The 24874-nt window shown below is 41.6% G+C and overlaps 1 protein-coding gene across 3 annotated transcripts in view; it reads right to left on the reverse strand.

The window, feature by feature from the left end:
• Positions 1-1460: 1460 nt before the first annotated feature.
• The window catches only part of hdac11 (histone deacetylase 11), a 29460-nt gene continuing 6046 nt past the window's right edge, over positions 1461-24874 (reverse strand). For all 3 annotated transcript variants that reach the window (XM_035388733.1, XM_035388731.1, XM_035388732.1), the window contains 6 exons: positions 20136-20178; positions 16556-16632; positions 15241-15303; positions 7540-7636; positions 5038-5216; positions 1461-3551 (listed from right to left, as the gene is read on the reverse strand). In XM_035388733.1, coding sequence (XP_035244624.1) covers positions 3312-3551; positions 5038-5216; positions 7540-7636; positions 15241-15303; positions 16556-16632; positions 20136-20178 — 699 coding nt within the window. In that variant the 3' untranslated portion in view covers positions 1461-3311. The remainder of the gene's footprint in view (positions 3552-5037; positions 5217-7539; positions 7637-15240; positions 15304-16555; positions 16633-20135; positions 20179-24874) is intronic.

Consider the following 24874-nt stretch of genomic DNA (forward strand, 5'->3'; position numbering starts at 1 on the left):
TCACAAAACCCAAGTGCTTTTCAGCATCCCTCAGCAAACCCCTTGCTCTGTGTTTATTCATCACATTTAATTGTGTGGAGCAGTGTACATAAAAATAGATGTAGAAAAATGTCACCATGGTTTGTCAATAAATTTCACTTGTACATGCAATGCAAAAGTTGGTTCAGTTATTTTATTAATCACATTATTTGTACATGGAAGTTCTGTTAAATATAAAGTACACACATCACGACTGAGAATCCTGAATCATACAGTTGACATTATGTATGGCACTTTTGTACACACTACTATCAGTATTAACAATTACAGAGACCTGGCGTGTTATAACCGAGGAGCACAGAGCGATCCATTGTAAATGTGAATCTCACTAATGCACAAAGCATAATCAGTCTCAGCCCCCACTGCTATTACTGGAAGTGTTTGTTAATCCAGTCACCGTACTTCAAACGGAGCGCTTAACATCAAAGATCTCACTAATTAGCACTGACACTGTGGATATGCCTTTTTTCAGAATTTCATTATAAATTAATCAGAACAGTTCTTGGGATATGAAGCCATACTATCTGTGCTGTTCATAATTCTTTTTTTATCATCAAATATGCCCCATAGGGCAATTTCGTCTAACTTCTAACTTCCATCGTCCGCTCCAGGGATACAGTACATGGGCCATTCCCATGGGGAAAATAAAAAGGAAACCCTTTCAGTAGATTGACAATAAGTCCCCACAAGCAAAAGAGACAAATGCAATGCAAATTGTTCAAGGCTATAAAATACTGAAAATCCATTTCCCAAATAAATAACAGAAACAAACCACAGAAGTCAACAGCGCCTTCATTACTTTCAAGTTCTCAAGATCACTTTTCTTACCCTGTTAGCACCCTACAGAGTTTCTGTCTTCAAATGCTCATTTCATTTCCCTTTGTCTCCAGCACACTGTTTGCGGTTTGCCAGTCCACACGCATGGACTTTCTCCATTAATTTTCCTCCTCTCAAAGCAGATACGTCTGAAGCAGATGCCAAGAAAAGCTTGACTGGGAAAAGCACAAACGTGACCTGAAAGGAATGCACACCTGTCATTTATTTCTCCCCAGTAAATGACCTGAAATTATTTTTCAGAGGGAAAGAGAGAGAGCAAGAGAGAGAGAGAGAGAGAGAGAGAGAGAGTGAATGTGTGTGTGTGTGTGCCTGTGTGTGTGCATGTGCATGCCTGTGTGTTTGTGTGTGTGTCTGAGTGTCTCTGTGTGTGCATGTATGTACCTGTGTGTGTGTGTGTCTGTGCGTTTGTGTGAGCTTGTGTGTGTCTGTGTGTGTGCGTACGCCTGTGTGTGCGTGTGTGTGTGTGTATGTGCCAAGTGGGTTAAACCTACTCTAGTTATTAAGGGGCCACTGTAGATTCAAAGAAGATTTAAAATTTCCTTGAAGCACAACTTAAGGGGAAAACAATAATGAAAGCTGAGAAGTAATGTTCATAAAAGTTCAACTATATAAGTAAGAAAAAGGATGTACATAGCAAGATCTATTTCTGTACAGTAAACAACTACTTCTGACACCAAGGGAGCTTATGGTAAATTCTTTATGGTAAAGTCTGTCCAGAAAGCAGCTAATGGTAGTTCACACCAATTTAAAACAGGCATATTTCCATATTTAATACTGTCCATTATGCCACATACAAAATCAGGTGAGGTTATAAGAAATAAAAACAAATCCAGTGAAAATGGCTTGAGAGCTTTACATGAAAACTCTGCTCTACTCTAACGGCCTTACTACTAACTACTGTACCAAAAACACAGAGAAAAACTGCATTTTGTTTTCCTGTTTTCATCTGCTTCACATGACAGATCAAAAGCAAAACTTGACTAACATACTGCATGAGACAGAATTAAAGTGTGTGTGAAAAATCTGCCACCAGTAATTTAAAAGATAAGCTAATGGCTGTTATAAAATCTGTTTGCTGTATTAGTCAAAATACTGACTTTGTCCACTAACATTCCAACCAGAAGTAAAAATGACAGCTCAGTGCCAAACTCAAAACAAGGCTTAAAGAATGTCTCTGTAAATTACAAAGTGCTTTTAAAACAGGTTTCTACAACAGCAGACGTGCACGAAGCGGTACTCTCTTATTAAGTTTGATTAACTGTATCTCGTAAGAATTCTGTGAAAGAGAACTGTAATCATTTCAAAAGGTGTTGTTTTAAAAAGTGTACTACAGCAGTACTACAACTCAGATAAACAAAAAAAAAATGCATAAACATTAATAACCAAGGCGTACAATGTAATCATCTGCCTGGGCAACATTAGCTCATAAATCTTAATTTAACTTTCCGTTACTCAAGTTGATTTCAGGTTTAAGGTTCAATTCCATACCTTGAAAAACTGTCCATGTTTTCAGTGTACAGCTATTGAAACTGAAGAATTCAATCTCATCCGTTCAAATGGAATCATGAAAAAAGGCTCCTAATAAGTTCATTTTAAAACAATCCAATGACTGGCATAAAGCACTTAGTATTGACTGTGATGGGCCAACATCATTTTTACCAGGTGTCTATACTCGTAAGTACCAATGTGATTTCACAAAAGAATACCATGAGTTAAATCGTGTTTATACGAGTTAACAAACCATGTGATATGAACTAAGGTGTAATTATTTCCAAACAATTTGAGTCAATGAATTTCAATAAACCATTTCATTAGCTAGTAACTCTTGGAGAATAAATAATGCTAATCAATGATATGTCAAGAACAATATAAGTTACCATTTATCAGCATATAAAATAACTCACAGATTATGTACAATCCGAGGCATTGCCGAAGAATTAAGAGTACCCTTCTACATTTCACACAGACATTATTTTTTAGAGTAACTGTTACGGTAAGTGTGCAAACATGTTGTTCGTTTAATGAAACATAAAAAAACCAGCATGGTTACAAAAAAATAATAGTAGTAAATCCACTTTTATGGTAGCTTAATGTTAAAAGTTTAAAGTGGTGTAGTGGTCACTTTCTAATGGCCACAGCTTCCACAGAGCAGGAGTAATCTGCCACACCACTGACACACAGTACTACAGAAAGAATGAGTGGGAGGTGTGTAGTGTATTCTGTACATAAATACCTGAAAAGCTCACCAAACCCCTCAGAAACCCCCGCTGTACCTGCACAGTGCCCAAAACAAACCGCTCTTCCCTCTGTACATCAAAACACATTCCCCAAAGAGAGTGGTGTCTTTTGGTTGCTCTTCTTTCAGATGAGAAATAAGAGCAACAGCATGCGGAGGGCCACTCCTCTCTGTGTACTGCGTAAGCCTGAGGCCTGGATCAGAGCACAGACAGGGGTGCCCCCGCTGACACCGACTTGCTCATCATCAGGGGCACGAGCGACGGCCCCGCCTCCTCGGTGGCCCCTCCCCCTACCAGACCCTGCCGGTGCAGGTTAAGGATGGAGTCCGCGATGATGCGCGCGGTCTTCTTCTGGTAGCCCCCCGACGTCACCATGAGGATGGGGATCCCGTGCCGCCGCGCCGCCCTGAAGACGATCTCGTCCCTCTTAACGATGCCCTGGGGGGGTAGGAGAGGAGGCGCACGCCCCAAATTTCTGTTACCCTCATCGTTCGCAATCAATGGCCTCCACCACGTCACGCAGGCGAGCAGGCCTAATGTTTATTTCTGCCTGCCCTTTTCCCCATCTGAGCGCTGATTGCTGGCGGTAATTGCCGCGACGTTTCGCTGCACCTGGAAACAGAGGGCCTTTCACGCGATGAAATGAAAGGGGAGGGGCCGGGGAGGAAGCCATTACACAACTGCACGTCCCTCGGGGGAACAGGGCGGGAACCACATCTGTCACATGAGGAACTCATAAAGCAATTTTTTCCCGCTAACCATCCACGAATCATGCCTACGCACGTATTTCACAGCTCTGTACATTTACACGGAGCTCGGAGTGGCTGAAAATGCAACCTTGATGTGTGACAGAAGGCAAACGGGATGGTCAGGATTTCTCATCAACAGCATGTGGACTAGCTTCTGGACCAGATTGAGGAAAGAGCCTCAGGCGCTTGGAATTTCTCTATACTTCAAGTCCATCAACCATTCATCTGCTTCTGTACACAGAAATAACAGTTGTGAGCACTACAGTAAAGGCACCAGCATACTCAAAACGAAATCAAACTTTTTGTTCGCAAATGACACTATTTGAACAAGAGATTTCAATGCCGAAATTGATCCTGTAACGCTAGGAAGTAAGAGGATTGAAGTGGCATAAAACAGTACACGGAGTTTGCTTTGAGTATACTGACCACAATGTTCGGGGACGTGCTCGTCGATGGTTCATTTTCGAAAAGTTTGCACATCGCTTGGAGTGTACTGCCAACTTAAGGGCGTGATTTAACAGACACAGCACCAGTGAACAATAGGAGACAGGCTATAATGTGCTCAGTGCTGGGAGAAGCAAAACAGCTCTGGTCTGGTGCATCTGTAGAACATCAGGTTTGAGTGTCTAATTCCACATATTTAATTGCCAGTTTACGGACAAGATATTAAACAGAGGCTCCGACTCATTGGCAAATAAAGGCCTGATTGGAATGTGGCAATCCAATCATCCCTCAGTTTAATTTAATTAAGTTAAGTCCTTCTGCACCTCCGCTGGTGAGCGCTGAATATTCTGGTGTAAAACGACCACCAGGCGTCACCCAGGTGGGCGTTACATGTGGTTGAGGTGGAGCTTCAGATGAACATTTCTCCTTCACTATAAAGTGATTAGAGATCCTGAGATGAAAGGCACTATATAAATGCAATTCATCAACTTCATCACCATAATAATCTTCATCACCACGGCAGTGACCATCATCATATTAATGATCATCATTCTAAGGAATTTTGTGCTTCATGATCATCTTTTACTCTAATTACATTTGTTGGTGACTGCATGCAGTCATTTTTCACATGTTAAAAGTCATACATCATTTTCATGATAATCATTTTCCCACATCAGGAGGAAGGGGCGGAGTCTGTGCTGCTGTTTCTCAGCGGTGACGGACAGGTGTACCTGTGGGGAGATGGCCAGCCCCCCCAGCGGGTCCCCATCCAGGATGTCCGTCCCTGCATTGTAAATGATGATGTCAGGACGGGTCTCGTTCAGCGCCCCCTCTGAGTGAAGCTCCACCTTCTGCAGGTACTCCTGGTCCTCCGTCCCCCAGTCCAGCTCCACCTTCCTCTTTATGGCCCCTGAAATGCACCCCCCAGCATTACTACGTGCTCCACATGAAACATCGCCACGGTTCCAAATGAATTCCGAAGGCTTCGGTGACTCCACAGCAGGCAAATCACTTCTCTTTTTTCTTTTATGATGTACAAAAATATCATTGACATTTTCCATGATGACACCATGCTGAATTTTGAGTGCACCTGCCTCACCAGAGGATGATTACAGTTCAAATCTCTAATCACAAGATTAGCCTAAAAGCAAATAACATCTGCCAGGCTATTCCTGTGTATACACAGTACACATAAATCACTGTTCTTGATAAACATGAAAGGAAAACAATACAGAATACAGAAAAAATATATATAGTGTAATAAAAGGCTTTACAATAACAGATGAACATCACAGCATATAAAAACCATATCTTTCATAAAATAAGCCATTTAAGTTTAAACAGCAGAGAGCTGCAGGCAAAAACTATTATGTACTGTATACCACCATGTGAGGAGGCTGTCTAGCACCAAACTCCCCAAAGTCCTTTAAGGTGTATCCTGATCCAGGCTTTTACAAAACTGTGATCCAATACAGAAAAGCTTGGGTTGAGTTACTGCCACATTTAGGTTGAGTTACTGTCACATTTATTCACGTTTTTATACATAACTTTGATGGTTTACTTGAAGCAGAAGTTGACACCTGTACAAACTTTGCATCATTACCTTTTTTTAAACTTTTATTTAGACACTTTCTTTTCTACTCCATTTAATTGCTTATCTCCAGTTGGTCTTTGGAAGGATTTATCTTGATTAGATTTATCTTGGGTATTCTTCAAAAAAGAGCATGTCAAAGGTCCCAAGTAATTAACATGAGTGTGTCTGAATTACTTTTCACATCTTTCACATGATATTACCAACCGTTTGCAGATTTGATCATGATTTGATATTGTGTGCACTGGAAAATAGAAAATTCACATGTGGGTGTCCAACGTCATCATTTCTCATTTAAAGTTGTATTTAAATTGAGTAAAAATGCAAGAATCACACATATTTTATCATTAAGCATTCACACAAAAATTCTGCAAAAACAGGCTTAAAAGGAAAGGCACTACTCTGTTTTAGTAGGTATTAGTAAATCCTGTCTTATGTGCTATAATTAAGTCTTTCATGCCTTTTAACCACTGATGAAGACAAAATGAGGTCCCAGTAAAGAGAGTATTTGTCTTTGTAGATATGTAATGCCAAAAGAACACACATATTCGGGTTAGGAGGGTGAACATATTTGGAAGACAACAATTAAAAAATGTATATATAAAAAGATGAATGGGGGCAAATAATCTTGAAAAGAACAAAAATGTACATTTTAATTGAACTGGCATAATTGGCTGGTACGTACTTACTGTATATCGCAGAGTATGTTACCAAATGATTGAAAATAGAGAGGTGAAAAAACATGAACCTCGTATAACTCGAAGAAATGACTCTCAATAAAATGTGACTTTTCAGAAAATTAATTTGTCAGCTCTGAAGTCCAGCTTTTGAAAGATAAAATGTGTGCGTTCTGCCTCAGTGTTGTGGAGGAACAGCGTACGTGGAAAAACTGCAGCTTCTTAACTGACAGGAAAACAGCCAATTCCCTGTGCAGGTGAAAGGCAGCTGCCAGCCATCACAAAGGAACAGCACTGAGATTATGCATAATTAAGCAGCAGTCACTAACACATGGAGGCTGTAACTGGAGGAGACACATTTGCTTTTTACTGCTTATTTCAGCTTTCTCCATAGCACCATGAGTAAATCTCCCATGACTTCTTCTGTGATGTTTAATACGGCAGAAGAAATACATTGCTGGCAGAGTAATAAACTAACCTAGAATTAAGTTTGTATTCTTGAATATTAAATCTCCCAACCAAAAATAACTTCAACATTCTCATAAATGTCACAACAATAAACATTGCCCCCTGCAGGACAGCCAAGGCATTAAAAGTACTCACTCTACTCAGTCCCGAGAGGACACAATGCAAAACAGCCCATATTTCCATACCCTGGTGTTCCCACAGTGACACAGTTCACAAAATTCAACAAAATCAATAAAATAAACATGACCTTTGCCTTGGTAAAACTGCATACCAATTAACTGCTTACACTGAAGCACTGTGCATCCAGAAATGAGTTGTATCTTAAGACTGTCCTATGAAACCAACATCAGCCCTGAACTAGCAATCAACTTACATGCACGGCACAGTTAGCACCTTTTGTCCACATCAATACCTTTTCTGCTCATTTTTCTTCACTTGTGATGTAACTCTTGGTCAGGTACAGTAACAAATGATATCTGAAATACAACAACACTTACGTTTGGCATAGCCATCCCCAGGATAGATGTAGCGGTTATAGACATCCATTATATAGACTCTCCTGTCTTCCAGAAAGTCTCGTTCATGTCCATTTCCCTAAAACACAACAAAGCCAGAAATGAAGATTGAACTATGACTGTGGTTGTAATCGTTACTACTGGGTCAAGGTGGCATTCAAACGACCAATCAAAAACTACAGCAGTGACATGTCATGATTACATCACTGCACAGCACAGTATAGATATGCAGCACATCTGAGGGAAGGGCATGAGCTTCCCGCTCCGTAGGCTGTAGAGGGGTCCGCTTCAGAAACACACACCCTACACACGGCTCTTCTTTCACCACAGCCTTGTACAGCCATCTGCATTCACAGACATTGTCATGTAATTAAAACTGAGGACAGGCAAACCTGTTCAGCGCTTCTGTTTACCCCTCATTTCATTTTTCACTCCAATTGCGCGCGCACACAGATGTACTCAGCAAAAGAAACCGTTTAATCTTTTAGGGGTATATATTTCAGATGGGGAGAATGAAAATGCATAAGGATTTTGGATATTAATGTAATGTTTTTTGGCATCAATGTGATGTAGTATTTGTGAATCAGGATCATGACACATCATTGTGACTTTAGCACTGTGTCACCTTATCTGTCAAGAGAGGTGACTGGGCATAGGTAATCAGGTGATTTCATCTCCAGAATGTCAAGCCTTTAAGGAAATCAGGAAAGAATCACAGGTAATCACAGAGAAGACCCAATAAGAGCTACTTACCGAGAGAATAATGGCTTTATTTCATGATTATGCTGGGAACTGGACTTAGTCAGCACACCAGCACTCATTCTTTTGGGTTGATCACAATCAGCAATTTGCAAGCTGGCAAGAGCAATCTTCCAATAGCAAACCTCAATCTGGAATACCACGAGTCATCACCCGATGGCAAGATGGAGGCTTCATCACGCTCCATTTTCAGATGGCTTTCATTGCCAATAACATTACAAATGACAGGTTGCATCAGCAAATCAGCTGTGAGGAGGTTGGCTACGCCGTCCTTGTTTTCAGGAACTCATGACTACACAGGGGACCAGAGCTCACCAGTGTCCAACGATGCATCAGAACGAGATGGAGTCAGCAACATCTACGATAATTTGTCAGCAAAGGAGCCCATCGGGAGAAGGAATCACAAAGAGAGGGCACGAGGATGACTTGACTTCGGCGAGGCGTTGTGACTTGTGGCCTCCCAGATTGCAGCCCATCATTGACAGATCGGGTTTAGCTGTTAGGTCCTGCCAGACTGAAAATTTGCTGGCTGTGAACTCCCCAGCTGGTGAGCGACAGCATGCTAACAGCCTACAGTAGCACCCAACACATTTATGGTCGAAATGCCTTGTTGCAGCTGTTCTCTTTTGGAGTGAGACATGTCTGTGGAGGCGTTGAATTAAGATTCAACCATTGTTTTCTAGTTACAGTTGTTCTCTTAAACTGGAACATTTTAACTTTTTTTCTGTGATGTTCAATATGTGATATCACTTCATCACCTGTACACAGGTACTTTGTAGATGAAGCACTGATGCAAATCAGTCATTTCAAAAAAAGATTTTTTAAAGAGTTTTTATGTGGACACTGTTGCCAGAGAAAAAGCCACTATGTGCACATTACACAGAAAAACTCCTCATTCATTGCACTACATCCAGACTATAGGAACTATACATGATATGGATCTACTGAAATCCCACTGTTATTCAATTGCACCTCCACAATGTCATAATTCTACTCTCAAGACCCAAATACTGATACATTAAACAGCACATTGTTGTGCTCCAATGTTCATTTGAGCTCTGCCAAATAGATTTTTAAAAACCATGGTGATTACAGGTTTTTCAAATGTGAGCCTTAATGTGTATCTTTATTATGATTTTGTTTCATGTTTTTAATGGCGTGTGTCCCCCGTGGCAGTTTGGAAACCTGCCCAGGGTGTATTCCTGCCTTTCGCCCGTATTTGCATGCTGGGATAGGCTCCAGAACCCCCCGCGACCCTGAGCAGGATAAGCAGGTATAGATAATGGATGAATGAATGGATGTTTCACGTTTTTAAGGATCACGTTTATGGTTTTTTTTAATCAACTTGTCACAGAAACGTTGACCGCGGGCTTACATGTGTTACCAAACCGTGACCATGGCCTGGTTGATGGAGCACTTATTGATGAATGCTGCAGAACAGCAAAACCCATTTGCACTGCAGCTTTGGGAAATTACTGAATGACAACAACAGAATTGCCATTCCCCCATTCAAGTCCCTCCAGACAGGAAGTGCCCCTGACCAGCTGCAAATACAGCCAATCTGGTAATCCCTCGGGTGAATTGAGCACCAAGGCCAATGGCAACAGTTTTGCCCGAAATTACAGAACCCCTCACCCACTCCCATTACAGCCATTACACTGCATTTTCATTACATGGACACATTAGGAACAGGCAGGTCAATACAGCACACCGGACATGCACTTGCTCAGGAAGATTGAGCTCCAGGATTTAGAGGGTGAGGAAGGGGAGACACACTTTGGGATCAAACATCACCAGTACTGTGCTCTGGGTGCTCATAAATTTAAAGGACCTGTCAACAAACAGATTAAGTTCTACTTTTAAATCATACCAACAACTTCCAAATGAGCCTTCTCATTCGTCTGACTGGGGGATAAAGCACACTCCGGAGCACCCCAGAGGAGCTATTTTTCCAGCAGCAATGGAGTCAAATATTTATAATGAAGATGAAAGACCGACAGGCTGATGACATGCCCACAGTCAACAGGAGCTGGATCCAACTTTCAAACAAGGCTTATACCAAGGTTTTAGCAGCACACTCTCCAGTCCACACTGAAGAAACATAATCCTCATACTTGACTGAGAAAAGATTTCTCGACCAACGGGTCTACTTATGTTGCACAAAAAACAAAAACCAAGCCCATGGAAAGTAAATGGGTGACTTTTGTCCATATTCTTCTCCAGTCTACGGCCTGCACATGGCCCAGCTCCTCAGACACACAGTGTGTGTGACCTGCAAGCACAGCAGAACACAGCCATTGTTCAACTGTGGCTGAACCGATCAGTGCGCCCTCATTTTACTGCTATTATCTCCCACTTGTCATTGTCATAGCCTCCGCTAACAATTTGTAGTCATATTGTTTACTTAATGCACTTTATTAGAACTTAATCATAGATTCATATATGCAGAGGACAGGTTCCAAGAAAAGCACTCTCAGAGATGACACGCCATAATTCTGCTCCCCTTAATTAGAGTATAAGTTTAACTTTTCCACCCTATAATAATTTTTCCCTGCTCCAGCCATGCTGAGGTAGCAGTTCCTATTCATTTCTACGTGCTCATGCAGATCTGATCTTTTGTTCTCAGTGCTGTATTCATGAATTATTTACTGAGCATGAGTATTGATCTAGTCATTCTTGTCCTGTCCTGTCAATAGGTAAGGACCATTATTAAAATCAAGCTGCATTACAAAACGAATATGACAGTTTGGGACCACAGCCAAGGGCCGGGTGGATCTCGGTTCACGGTCAGTGCTAACTCAATTAAAAAGCTGCACTAATTGGAAGTGGATGACTCTCATTATGGAAAACAATGCAAGTTGTTCAGGGAATAACTAAACAAATGTCCATATGGATTCAGGGATGACTAACCAAACACATTCATTGGAATGCTGTGAAAAATAGAGGAGAAAAAAGTAATCCATGGGAATTCGTGATCTATGCTGAAACCATTATGAGCGGGGTTCATTTCAAAATGATGCCTCTGCATTCATCTTGCTTTGTATTTCATAGATTCAGCATCCACTAAAACGGGGTAACATTCATCTTATTTCCTTTTCGTGAGAACGTATTTACAAAGCTAACTGGGGTGCCCTTCATTCAGATGCCTTATGAACAGAAAAAAAAACTATTTCAAAAGGCTGAACCACTGCAACTTATCCTCCAAAATACACTTTACAACAATGTCAAATACAAAGGAACATGCCAATTTATACCACGTCCAAAACTGCACTGGGAGCTCTGCTTACGGATGCATAAAAGGCAGCCCGTGCAAAAGGTTTGTTACAGACCATTCCAGAGCGCTGATGTCACCAAAATGAAAAACAGCTGCCCACCGATGGGGAGATTAACGGTCACTGGGTGACACCAGGACAGGGCGGGGAGAAATCTGTTAGCGCTCTGCCGCAGATTGATGCGGGACAGTCTGGCCGGATTCCCCAGCTGGAGCTGGAGCGGTCTCTTTGCAGATAAGCAGCGCGGAGGCACAGGCTAAGGAAGGTATTCGTGGTTTTTTGGCTTTGGAGAAGCTTCCCCCTGCGAAAGCGCTCATAGCAGGCCCCTCGCTGCGCCTGCGGGCTTCTTCCGCGCTAAGCGCCGGCTGCCTGTTTGGGATCCCTGTGTAGTTCGTCCTCAAAGGTGCGGAGTGACTCTAGCTGGGAGGCGAAGTTCTGTGGTGGAGCAGGCCGCTTTTCATCCCGCTTCGCTCGCACGGGCTCCCTCTTTCGCCTCAGATGTACGTCCAAACTTCACCTAGATATGACGATTTTTTTTACTAACCTTCAAAAGGAGGCACACTGAGGCGTACCAGCAGAAAACCCCAGATGCCGCACCTTGAAGATTTTCTGCTAAGCTACTATACTAGACTGTTATATTACCCATTTCACTGAATTCAGATATCTTATAATAACCGGTAACTAGCCAAATTTTAGAGTTAAAAAAAACCCTTTGGAAACCCTCCATAACTCAGTCCACAGTGTCCACAATGCATTAGGATAACGTGGAAGAAAATAAAAACCATATCACAGATGTATCTGCAGTAATGCACAGATAGAGCACTGGCTGAAAATGAATGCCTATTATGTAAAGGTAAGTTATGGCAAGCAGTAGATTAGAATCATTCACATTGATCACATTGTTAAGAACACCTTGATTTGGACCACTACAAGATTCAACAAGGAATACCCTTAATAAAATCATTTATTCTGGAATTTATGAAAATTGCAACTGATGGTTAACATGACAGGCATTTCTTTTGATATTCCGATCTGAAATTAATGGAATTTCCAGTATGGAAACACACATGCAATAAAGCAAAAGTTTGTCTGTTTTTGACACGGACAAATTCATGTCTCCTTCAATCAGGGCAAAAACTCATTTCATCTGCTAAATCTACACATCAAATGTGTAAACATTTTAGGAAGAGATATTTCTGTGCAAGGGTACTGCATTATTTGAAAATAATGACAACCAATTAGGCTGCTGCTTTCATTCATCCCAACACTACACCAGGTGGCTCCTCCATTCCCTGTCAGCACTACTAAGTTTCTACCTACACACATACGCAAAGATTCATTAAGGAATATTCTTAGGAAATATTTGGTTTTGATGAAGAGCATGCGTGTGAAGATGAATCTACGCACAGTTCAGCTGAGCATATGCATGGTTGATTAATGGGGGTCTGGGTTACACAGACATGAACACAGAATCAGAGACCTGTGTGAGGTATTCTAATGTAGCAATGGCTGAACACCACAGTGTGACTGACTGCTTTATCCAGGTGTGATGTATTGTGTATTGGACATCCCAGGAAATGTACATCATTGGTCACCCTCCCAGGGGTTTGGGCTTGGTAATTAGGACTGTAGAACAAAGTGATGCATCCACTATGTATGTAATGAAATTTTGTGCCATTTTTTCTCTAAGTTTATGTTTTCACAGTTGCACGGATAAAAGAAACCTGAACCAAGCAAATGAAACCCTCTGGGATATTATTTTTAAGTTATTTACAGTCAGAAAAAATAAATATAAGCCCAACTTATAATATTACTCGTTGTTAGAAAAGGTCAGCATCACAAGGCGGAATCCTAATTGGCCGTACAACAACTCATATCCGACAATGGTTATGGCCGGCCCATAATGACTGTCGGATATCTACTGTTTACATTACAGCCTTAGAGAAAGAAACAATATAATTGGTAAGGGCAAACTAGTTTAAGGTCCATACAATATTATATTGTTTCTAGGTAAGAATGGCACCTATTCTCTCCTCCAGAAATATCAACGGAAATGCCCTTGGGGCAAATAAAAGTCACGCTGTCCAAAGAATAGAACTTGTGCATAGCCTCACCCGCTTCAGAGTCGTGTAGCTGAAAAGATACCAGAACACAAAGCTATTTATGGGGTGTCAGGGCCCAGCGTGGCCACAGATTTCCATAAGGGTCATGATTTGTTTTTTCCCCAGTTTAAGTTTGAATGCCAATTGAAAAAATTAATGTCTATGTAGAAATGGTTGTTCTGACCTGCCAGCTGCAATTTACAATCATCCCCTCAGTAGTTAAAAGTAGGAGTACATTTCCATCCCCCCCCCCCCTTTGCTAATTTAATTTACAATTTTCAATAATTATTATTAAATGAAATCATGTAAAATAGATTTTATATGTACGTTAAGTGAGGGGTTCTAGCACACAATGCCACTTGCGTTCAGTATTCAGAGTGCTGAACATTTTAACAAGGCCACTGACTGTTGGAACCGCTGGGTTCAGAAAACATATTTTTATTTAATCCTCACTTCCCTGACACCATGTAGACTTGAACACTGCAAAAGCCATGCAGAATTATTCTCCTCATTTTGAATTCTACCAGGGCAAACAGACAAATTGTTTCCCAGAAGCTGAACCTCTAGTGCAACCCAACTCAAAGTCAAGTTTACTCAGTGAAATGTTCAGTGTTACATCCTTATTGCCTATTGGATTCATTTGTACTCTGTTAAAGTTGAATTAACACTAGACATTTTACCATTTATGTGTCAGGGCAGAGAAGGGTCAAAATCATGGACTTTAAAACTGCTGTTTGAGCAGAGATGAACTAAACGATGATTCTAAGGGGAATCCTCAGGTCACTGGAAACACAGAACATCTACTTGACTTATTAGCTATAGAAGTAATAGGCAAAGCCTGGTATTTGAATCAATAGTTAATTAAAGTAACTCACAAATCATTCACTGATGTTTAAAACCCTAATGCTGGACTTTTATCTGGTCATTGAACTACCTATGCAGACCTTTCCGGAGAAAAATGAACACATGATCTATGCTGTACAGAAATATGAAAATTGTGATTTCAATATAAAAACAAAATTAGAAAAACAACAAACAAAATATTGCCTCAAGCACAGCTGTCAAGTGTAATTAGCATTGTTAAAAAATTGTATTTATTCTTTCTATAGTTACAAATATACTTTTTGAAATCTGTAGGCACACAGTTTACAATAAGTTATAAGCAGGAAATACACATAAGAACACAATAAGGGAACACATGGGAGGAAGAAAACAGCACTTTCCCTTTACTCTTACTTTCCCACTTCTTACTGCATTTCAATGGGAAAGTTTCTGTGCAAACTCCTTTCCTTTTTTTAGGCAAACACAAACAAAATTACTCAAATTACTGCAGCTATGGATCAGAGGAAATATTTGAAAACTGGCTTTTACACACAATCTTTAACAGCAAAAGTGGCTTTGGGTTTGAAAGTACCCTTTACCTTTCGCTTGAATCAGAGAGATGCAGCATTGACCACAGTTTTAAACAGGGGGCATTATCTTGTCGATAGTGTCAATTCTTCTGCAGCATTTTTTATTGCTCATTAGGGAAGAAAATTACTGTGGCTCACCTGATGAGCGTCCAGGTCGATGATGGTTGCCTTGGATACTCCCTCCACTCTCTCGAACAGAAACTGAGGAATGCAGATAAGAGAGATGGCAGTCATCTGCATATAGAGTAACAATGCCAAACTTAAAACACCGCCCTAGGATGGGTCCGTGACAAATGAACTCAGGAAAACAGGAAAACTGTCGAATCAGACATGAAAGGCAGAGTTTGACTTAAAGACTCCGGGCACTATTTTCCGACCAGCGCATGCCGAGTTGTTAGCCGTCACGCTGGCAAAACGGTATTTTCGTCATAGGTTTTGATGCGCCTGAGCCATTTGGTAATTTCCTGACTCGCTGTGCACTAAAGTGGGAGCTGAGTCACTGCTAGGGACCTGTCAGTTAAAATACAGAAGTGGACTGAATTTTCCCTCCTGCCTGCCCAGACCAGGTCTACAGCGTAAAGCGCATCCTATCATAAGGCGGATTGCTCATTTCGGGGCTTTCCCATGCAATGCGCACATGATCACAGCCTATTCAAAAGCCAGCCGACTGTTTTCACGGATCCTATGCTGTTCAATTTGACTTTGATATAAACCCCAGCAGCAGGAAAAATGCATATTTTGCATTTATTGTTCGTTGTCTTTTTTCTTTTTTTTATGACTTTAATTACTGTGACAGCCCAACTCTGCCCCTCCCGCAAAAGAACATCTTGTGAGAAACAGGTGACTAGTATATCATTATATCCTCGTCTTCCATTGCAACAGTAGACCACTGAAATTGGCAGTACACCCTCTTAAAGGGACAACTCTTAAAGGGAATCAAGAGGTAATTTGATTGGCTATTAATAACTCCAGCTGCACCACACCCTCTGATAATATATTCGGTATAACCCAGTCCTGTTTTGCGCTATGCTCTCCTTGTCTCTGGTCCCGAAAATACCAACACTCACTAGCCACGCCCAGTGCACCCACGCTCCCACACCACTGCGCCGCACAACACTGATTCCAAAAAATAGGGCCCTTTGCCTTAGGGAAAGGGGTTATTGATTAAATCATTTCTCTGCAGTTTCACATGTTTTCAAAGAAAAAAAGAAAACAAAAGCAAAAATAAAAAGATAAGATAGATGTGAATACCCATCTCAATATACACCACAATTACAAGTGCTAATTTAACTGCATAACAATGAGCAAAGCTGTAACTATCCTTCAATTCCACAGAACATCACGCTCCTTAAATTTCTAAACCACAGCTGGAGGGCACAAGAGGCCTGTGGCAACGTGTCAGAGGTAATGCAACCCATTCACAGGCCTGTGATACTCTGCCAGTCACTCTTACCTTGATGGCGAGTGTGATGTCAGCGTAGGCACAGAAGCCCCCTCCTTTGTCACTGGAGCAGTGGTGGAAGCCGCCACCTGAGGGCACGATGACAGATGCAGCGAGTCAACTCGGCTTCGCGGGACCGTGGCTCGAGACTCCAGGCTGGCCCATTATCCCAGAGAAACATAATTGGCCCTTTTTGAAAGCTATTGAGTGTATTGATGCTTGTAAAGAATGGAGCCTATCCTCCCATGAAATAAGTAGGAGCGCGATGACACCAGAACGGGTGTTTGCCCCGGCAGCTGCTGAGGCACTGGGCGAGCTCGATCGGAATCGAAAGCCCGGGCGATTGGGCGGCCATGTTGTAATTGGTTGTACATCAATATATTTGGGTTCAGCTCTCATTTTCCCATCTCCCCTCACCCCACATGACTCTGCTCATTTAGTGGACATGTTACCGTGCATTTTAACGCAGGAGCCATGGCGGGGAGGAGGGGTGTTAAAACCATCCGCATATTATTGCTAAGCTGCTCGGTCCTCCGTGGACACGGCGTTCAATTTAAGTCCGTCCTTGAGGCAAAATAGAAATCTATGTGGATGACAGAGGTTCTGAATGAACGGCCTTCGTTTGCTTATTAAGGTAACGTTTATCAATGCAGAACAACAGGGCCCCGTTTCCTGAATCATCAGCAAAGCGGACAGGGAAAGGGCTGATCCAGCAGGAGCCACACGGAAAAGACTGATGCTGCTCTTTACCCTCTCGCTTGGCTAACACCAGACACAGATAAGCTTGGAATACTGAAGGGAAGCGAGTACAGACAACACAAACAACAATAACACACAAACAGCAGTAATGCAGAAGGGAGATCTGATTGGACAGTACTTTGCTGTACCTTCAAATGATTCTCTGTATTATTTCTTGAATCATATGGGTTATTAATTCATAATCTTTAATCATTTAGCCATTTGCAAACAATACAAATAATGTGCTATGATACAATACAAACAGCAATTTGTTCTACCTGTTTATACCTGTGTTTTTTGACTGTATGTGACAATAGTCAACCCACACTTACTGAGGAGCAGTAGAAAAAAGTGTTGTCATTTACGCATCATAGTCATTTAACAGTCTGTAAATGTCCATCGACCGCAATGACCTCTCTGCTCTGTCTTTCTACGTCCTTCTGTGTCCGCCATCCAAAACAATTTCCCCGTCCACGTTCACACACTGACCAATCACCTCTCTGCTCTGTCCTTCTACGTCCTTCTGTGTCCACCATCCAAAACAATTTCCCCGTCTACGTTCACACACTGACCAATCACCTCTCTGCTCTGACCTTCTGCGTCCTTCTTTCCCCATCTACGTTCACACACTGACCAATCACCTCACCTGGCACTCCAGCCTCTGTCTACCATCCACAATCACCTCTCAGTTACTCATCTGTGCTCACTGGCCAGAATAACTTACATGTCTGTGTCGGGTGACAAAATATTTCTGCACAATATTTCTGTGTGCTCACTGACCGAAATAACCACATTAATGCTTAACGCCTGTGTTCTCTGGCTACGACCACTTCACTATCACCTGACCACACACTGGTGAACAGAGATAACATCAACAAAATGATACAGAACACTGTTTCACAACTGTATTTATAAATACATGTTTGCACAGTAATTATCTAAACATAATTTTTCACCGGGTGAATGGCATAACTCCACAGTGCACCAGATGGATCTGTTCAAATTCATTTTCATCCATACTGACTAAAAAAAATTAGTTCTAGGCTCAAATAAACAGAGAACAAACAGGACATTAACCTGCAACATAATCAAAGTAAAATTAAAGGAAATTTCCATAATTAATTTATTACAATGTTAAGCACTTAAAAAATGAATTAAAATTTCATGAAATAAATTCACCAAAAGAGATACACAAAGTCAAATTAAAACATCTGTACAGTAAAATTTAAATAAATCTTTTCTTCTCACAAAGTCTCTTGGCTCTGTCATCTCCCATGGCCCATGGTCTTATCACTGCTATGCTGATAACACACAACTCTTTCTCTCCTCCCCCTCAATACATAGGTCCCAGCACGCTTCTCAGCTTGCCTGAAGACATTTCAAGCTGAATGACAAATCACGGATTAGCTCACCTTGGCTAATACTGACACACTAAGTCCTCCCCCCTGCTGGACCTATCCTTCACCCTGAATGGCACCACAGTATCACCTACTTTGTCTGCTAGGTACTCCGTGGTACTGGACAAGAAATTGTCCCTCTCTGAGAACATCACAGCAGTTTGTCCATCATCTGTACAACATCCAGAAAAAGTGCTTCTTCCTCACCACCTACTCAATCACCTCCCATCTGGACTACTGCAACTGCCTCCTTGCTGGCCTCCCTGCCTCCACCATCAGGTCTCTGCAGCTCACCCAGAATGCACCTGCATCATCAGGTCTACAACCTCCCCAGACTCAGCCATGCCACTCCCCTTCTCATCTCCCTCCACTGGCTACCTATTCAGTATCATCATCAAATCCCAAACCTTGGTCCTACTGGATAGCCCAAGGGTCACATAACGCCAAAAGGCCATCAGACACTCAAAAGTATCTAAAATATCCTTCTCTGCACAAAAAAATCTGCCTCAGAAAATCATAAATAGACAATAAAACTGACATATTATCATAAAAACCCAGGAGGTAGACCATCTCTTTTAAAGTATTTGAAAAAGAGCACACTGAGCATAAAGGTGAGTTCACCTTCAGACACTTTGTCCACATTGCCCATTTTGGCACAATATACTAAGGTTAGCGAAGGCATCTTATTTAATCACAAATTAAATGATTTAGGGGATGTCAAAGCTGAATTACATATGCATTTGCTATTTGTTTGTCTAAGGTTAATACCATATTTTATTAAGAGAGTGGCAGTTATAGAACTTTAATTAAGTAACTAGAGCATCTGCTTCAATGTAAATATTAAGCCTTATAACCCCCATTCAAGCAGGCCTAATTTTAAGCAACACAATCACAATTAATGTGATAAAACAGTAACAAATATTCACAAAAAATAGTAAATAAAGGCTCACAAATATTTTTCAAAGTTCATAGACTAAAAAAATCTGACTACGCATGTAAGATATCCAAGCCAAAGATATCCAAGCAAATCAAAGGCTTCATATTCAAGATCATTTTGAACATACACCCATAAGTCAGGTTAATTTTCCATTGTTTTTGTTGGTAGAAAGCCAAAATGGATAACCCTTTACACACCAGTGAAACGGCTGCAGATAAAGTTACAATAATCCAAAGCTTTGGAAGTGTCATACAGCAGAATCACACTGTACAGTACACATTCATGACAAAAAAAACCTACAGGCTCTAGTTTTTAAAGTAGAAGAAATTGACAGTGCATTAGCTACACGCTGTGATGCATTAAATTTGATATTGCAGTCAATTAATGGGGAGAAATCCATTCCATATCTATTTTTCTGCACATTACATTACAGCACCCCACTCCACACCAGGGCATGGAGATCGATTGTTCTATGTGCCTCAAACAGTCACAGAAAAAATGTGGAGTATTTTCCACTCACCCACATTTATGGCCCACCCTCGATCCATGGCCAGCTTTCCAGCCTGCAAAGAGCAAAAAGGCACCGGTTAGCTTACAGTGTGACAGGAATACACTCCAAGGCCGATGAGAATGTGCTCATTCGTATGGCAACCGGCGTGATGAATAATTATGAGGGGATAATTGCGCTTGTTTAACACTGGGTCAACAGCCATGGCATGGCACTGAAAAATAATTCAACACTTGTTTATTACACAGGCCCTGTTTACAAACGCATTAATGAGGAACCATTAGCACTCTCATTTTGCGCATAGACAGACGCATACAAACATGAGATATGAACTCTGCTTCACATAATCATGGTTACAGCAGAACAGAGGTTCCCAAAGTTCGCAATCTCGAGGCCACACTGCGGCTAATTTAGCAGAAAATCATTCAGAAACCTCAGTACGCAAACCGAAACACGCAACGTGCGCTGTACGTTTACTTTAGCTGACAGTAATGGCGCAGGAGCTGCAATAGCCATTACTCAAGGGTGTTGCAGGAGCCACTGGACTGCACTGCGAATTTAATTCCAGTTTTCACATCACCTAACACACAGCAGGCATTCTTCTGACATTCACTGACTGACACTTCACCGCTGAGCAGTCGGAAAGCAGCTGCGACCTGTCACTAAGCCGATTCCAAGCAGACGTCTCTCTTTCATGAGGGACTCCCATGAATTCTTTCAGGAATTCAAATCAAACAAGAAGAAAATCCAACAGGCCGACTGCGCACCAGCAGGAGGGGGTGCAGCTGAACTAATAACACAGCTTGGACATATCGATTTAGTAGGGTTCAGATATATGTGAGGACAGGGAAGCATGACATGGGAGAAATGTTATAAACACCAATGTTTGTGCTTTGTATTTCAAGCATAAAAAAATTCAATAAAAATTGATCTCAAAAAGACCTTCAGTGCATTCTAAAACACTGCAGTTAGAAACATTTGGCACCGTCCTTTGATTTTCGAGTTTTGTTATGGGGAACAAGGGACGACTAGCATTAGATAAAGCCCCTCTGTAACGGCTATTATTGCGATCACAGACGCAACACACACAGCAAAATGATTCATACCGCTGGGGTTCAAAATGCCTGCTGGCTGACCCGCCAGCTCTTCACCATTTCCTAAGAAGATGGACAAAATACCACCTAGCCCCTGTAATTCAGTCATTAAATAGAGTTTATTATACATCATTACTGCACAGGATTTTTCCTGCTGCAGTTTATATGTCTAACCAGAGTGGGGCGGTGTGCGAGCCTGTCTGTGCTTGAGTGGGGTAGCAGGCAGTCATAACAGCCTGTAGTATTTATGTAGCCTACGTGCGAAGCCCACAAAAGAGAACGAAACAGAAATGTGCATCATAAAATCAATCTACTGCAGGAGTTTAGACCTAAATCTGCACTAAAACAACCTCAAATGGGCTAATATGTGGAAAGAGGACACAAAGATTTGACAGCTGTGTTCCATTACATTACAGAATCACACAGTAAAAATAACGGCTGAACAGAAACACTCTTGCTTTCCTAACAGCTCAATGTCTAGATATAAAAGACATTTACATCCATCTATATCAAACTTAAAATTCAATGATTGGTGTAGCATGCATTGAACAGTAAAATGCCAGATTACTGATGGCATATTATGATAAGTAAAAAAGTGTGTATATCATGGTATAAATGCCAAACAAACATATTGCAGATATTTCCAGTCAAAAACTGAGAAAGGTTTTAAAACTAAGATTTTAAGAAAGCAAGCTAATATTTCTGGATCTGTTTTCATTAGTATGGCAGCATAAAACAAATGATTTGCCTCATAATTTCTTCCATGTTACATTCCAGCATATTATTCCAACATTTTCCACAGTATGACAGTCTGTCTGTGTTTCACAAAGGAAATTTTGTTGATAAACTGCTAAACTTGCCAACACTGAAATACAAGTTCCTTACCAAAACTAACCCTAGTATTTATTTGTAAGTCAATGTAAAAGGCAAGTGTGCTACTATTCGGCCGGCTACATTATGTTCTGGCTATTGTCCAGTCAGTATTTTTTATTTTTTGTCATTCATTTCTCAGTGGAAAAACCCAAACAACAGGACAGGGCAAGTCCACAGATCCACAAGCACAAGCGGTTTTCCCATAGGTTGGGGGGGGGGATGCACAGTGCACATAAAAACCCGAGAATGAGGTCAGTTACTCTTTCTGCACTGATGAAGAACCCCGGGAGCTAAGGCTGGATGGCTTTGTCACACACTCAGCGCACGGAGCCTAATCCCCCGGTGGCGAACAGCGTCAGGGCATGGCGATGCATAAAGATGGGGCTATTAAATCACGGTCGAGGTGCTCGCCTCGTCTGAAACACGCTCCTGGCGCACAGGGTTTCGCTCCTGTCTAATGCACACCACCCATGTCAGAGCCCTTCCTCGGATGCTTCTGTCAGAAATAATACACAGTCACACTGGGTTCACAGGAAACCAGCTTTTCTCAGGAAAGAGGCTCTTCCTGCATGGGGCTGAACTGCACTTCTCATTTTTGTCCAGTGACACCTTCTAATTTTTAGCAATCACAAGTGCTGACATATAGTTGCGTGCATAACATTCCTTGGTATGATATTTAGTAAATTAATGTATGCACAAGAAATGCCCATGGTGCTAGTGATGGTGTAACTAGTCATGGAAGACTGAAATTTCATGAAACCACCAACACTAAGCAGGGCTGTCATTTACAATTAGTGACTGAATGATTTGGACAAACAATTGCATTTAGCTTTGAGAGTGAGGTTCATACAACCTCAAAACCACTTTTTGGATGGAACTGCATCTGCATAACATAACATAACATAATGAAGAGAACAGGCCATTCAGCCCAACAATGCTCACCATTTTCCTGAATAAATTGTACCTAGCACAGCTCACTGTCAGCCCATGCTCAAGCATTATTTTCAAAGACAGGTTCTGTGATTTTGCTGTGCAGTGGATATTCAGGAGAACAAATAGTTGCTGACGCAGAGAGGGCTGACTTTCAAGAAAATTCCATTTCTTTCTGTTTTATGGCTTTGTGTGCCTTCGATCCAGAGACCTTAAAAGCCCCTCAGCGTGGGGTAACTGACTGACTTCCTGTTGATAATTTAACATAATCTGCCTGAAATGGCCTTCACTTCTGCTGAACACAGAGAAATCATATCTGAGAGGAAGAGGCCCATTAAAGGCTTAATGCCACGGGAGGACATGGGCAAATACCCTGGAAAACAAACACACACTCATTTCGCAGAGACAGCGTATCGGCGAAAAGCCTGACCGTAAGCAAGCACCGCGTCAAGGTAGGTGATTGAGTGGAACTTAATCAATGGTGCAATTACAATTTCAGAAGCCAAGATGGCAGCAGCGAGCCTGACTGGGGCGGGGTGGGACGCACGGTTGTCATCAGCGTGGCACCTGCAGGAGTGGTCATGTGACATTCTGTCACATGTGCAGCGCAGCTATGCGGGAAGGGTCCGGTGATACAATGGGCGGAGTCGCATGCAAGCGGCGCCTGCGCGTGTGTGAGGGGCGACGCAGTACAGCACAGCACAGCACAGTGAGCGCTGCAATAGAGCAGCGACCAAAGCGTGACAGAGCATCGCTGTAAGACCGTCACAAGGACACAAGCCCAGGAGGCCCATGACCGATGCCATCATGGGACCAGAGACTGCCGGGAAACCGCAACTCTGACACATTATCTCATAAAGCAGCAGGAAACTGGGAGGTGAAACTGTTTCCAAGTCGTTCCTCACAGTTTATAGTCGGCATTCAAACAGTGAGAACAAATCCATCTTGAGGGCAGAGGATTCTCCATTTCAATTCAGTTTTCAGTCACGCTGACTTTTCAGTTATACTGCTCCTCTCCAATGAATTAGAAGTTAAAGGACACTTAATTCCAGACTACCTGCAAAGATTATTTTCATTTTGTGGGGTTATTAGTTTATATAATTTTACTATTTCAGCTGAGAGATATAGCAACCCTTTCAAATGTCAGTATCTAGCATGTACACTATTCAATACTATCTCAATCCACAGAGAGATGGAGATGGTGAAATACATTCTGGGGTCTGTATGAGAGACCACTGTGGCATTTCAATTGAGCTTATTATAAACTTATTAAACATTAAGGGCTCTTTGTGATGAGCTCCGGCTGTATAAAGGTGAAGAACGCTTCATACATTTTTGTAAGTATGGTTACATTATACTCGCAGAGTCTTGGAACCTAGGCTTGCAGACCAGTTGGTTCCCAATCTGGATGACATTTTGTAGCAACTGATGATCCATTGGTGTTAACATGATTTGTACGAAAGGGCTGATTCATAATCGGATTCAAGATAAATCCATTAATAAGTCATCTGTTCGTTGCTGAATTCATTTAAAACGGCCTGTTTTCTGTCACGTACCTCAGGTTCCAGTAACTGCATAACCCTCTACACCTCCACCTCAGATGTTCCCAGCCTCTCAAGCAGATTGCATTCCCCAGGATATTTTTCTTCCTGCAATAGCCCTAAAATTGTGTTGCATAACACCCTTTCTGCTGTAATACCTTTCTTTTAAATAAAACATTAAATAATACTCTGTGGAATCCAAAACACAATACGCCAAAGAAGTCACATTCAGATCTGAGGACTGATTAACCATTCAAACTGAGAGCAACGGCAGTACGGTTCATTATTGTTATTTTTTCAACACTGGACTGTG

Source organism: Anguilla anguilla, chromosome 13, assembly GCF_013347855.1.
Source record: "Anguilla anguilla isolate fAngAng1 chromosome 13, fAngAng1.pri, whole genome shotgun sequence".
In the NCBI taxonomy this organism is placed as follows: Eukaryota; Metazoa; Chordata; class Actinopteri; order Anguilliformes; family Anguillidae; genus Anguilla; species Anguilla anguilla.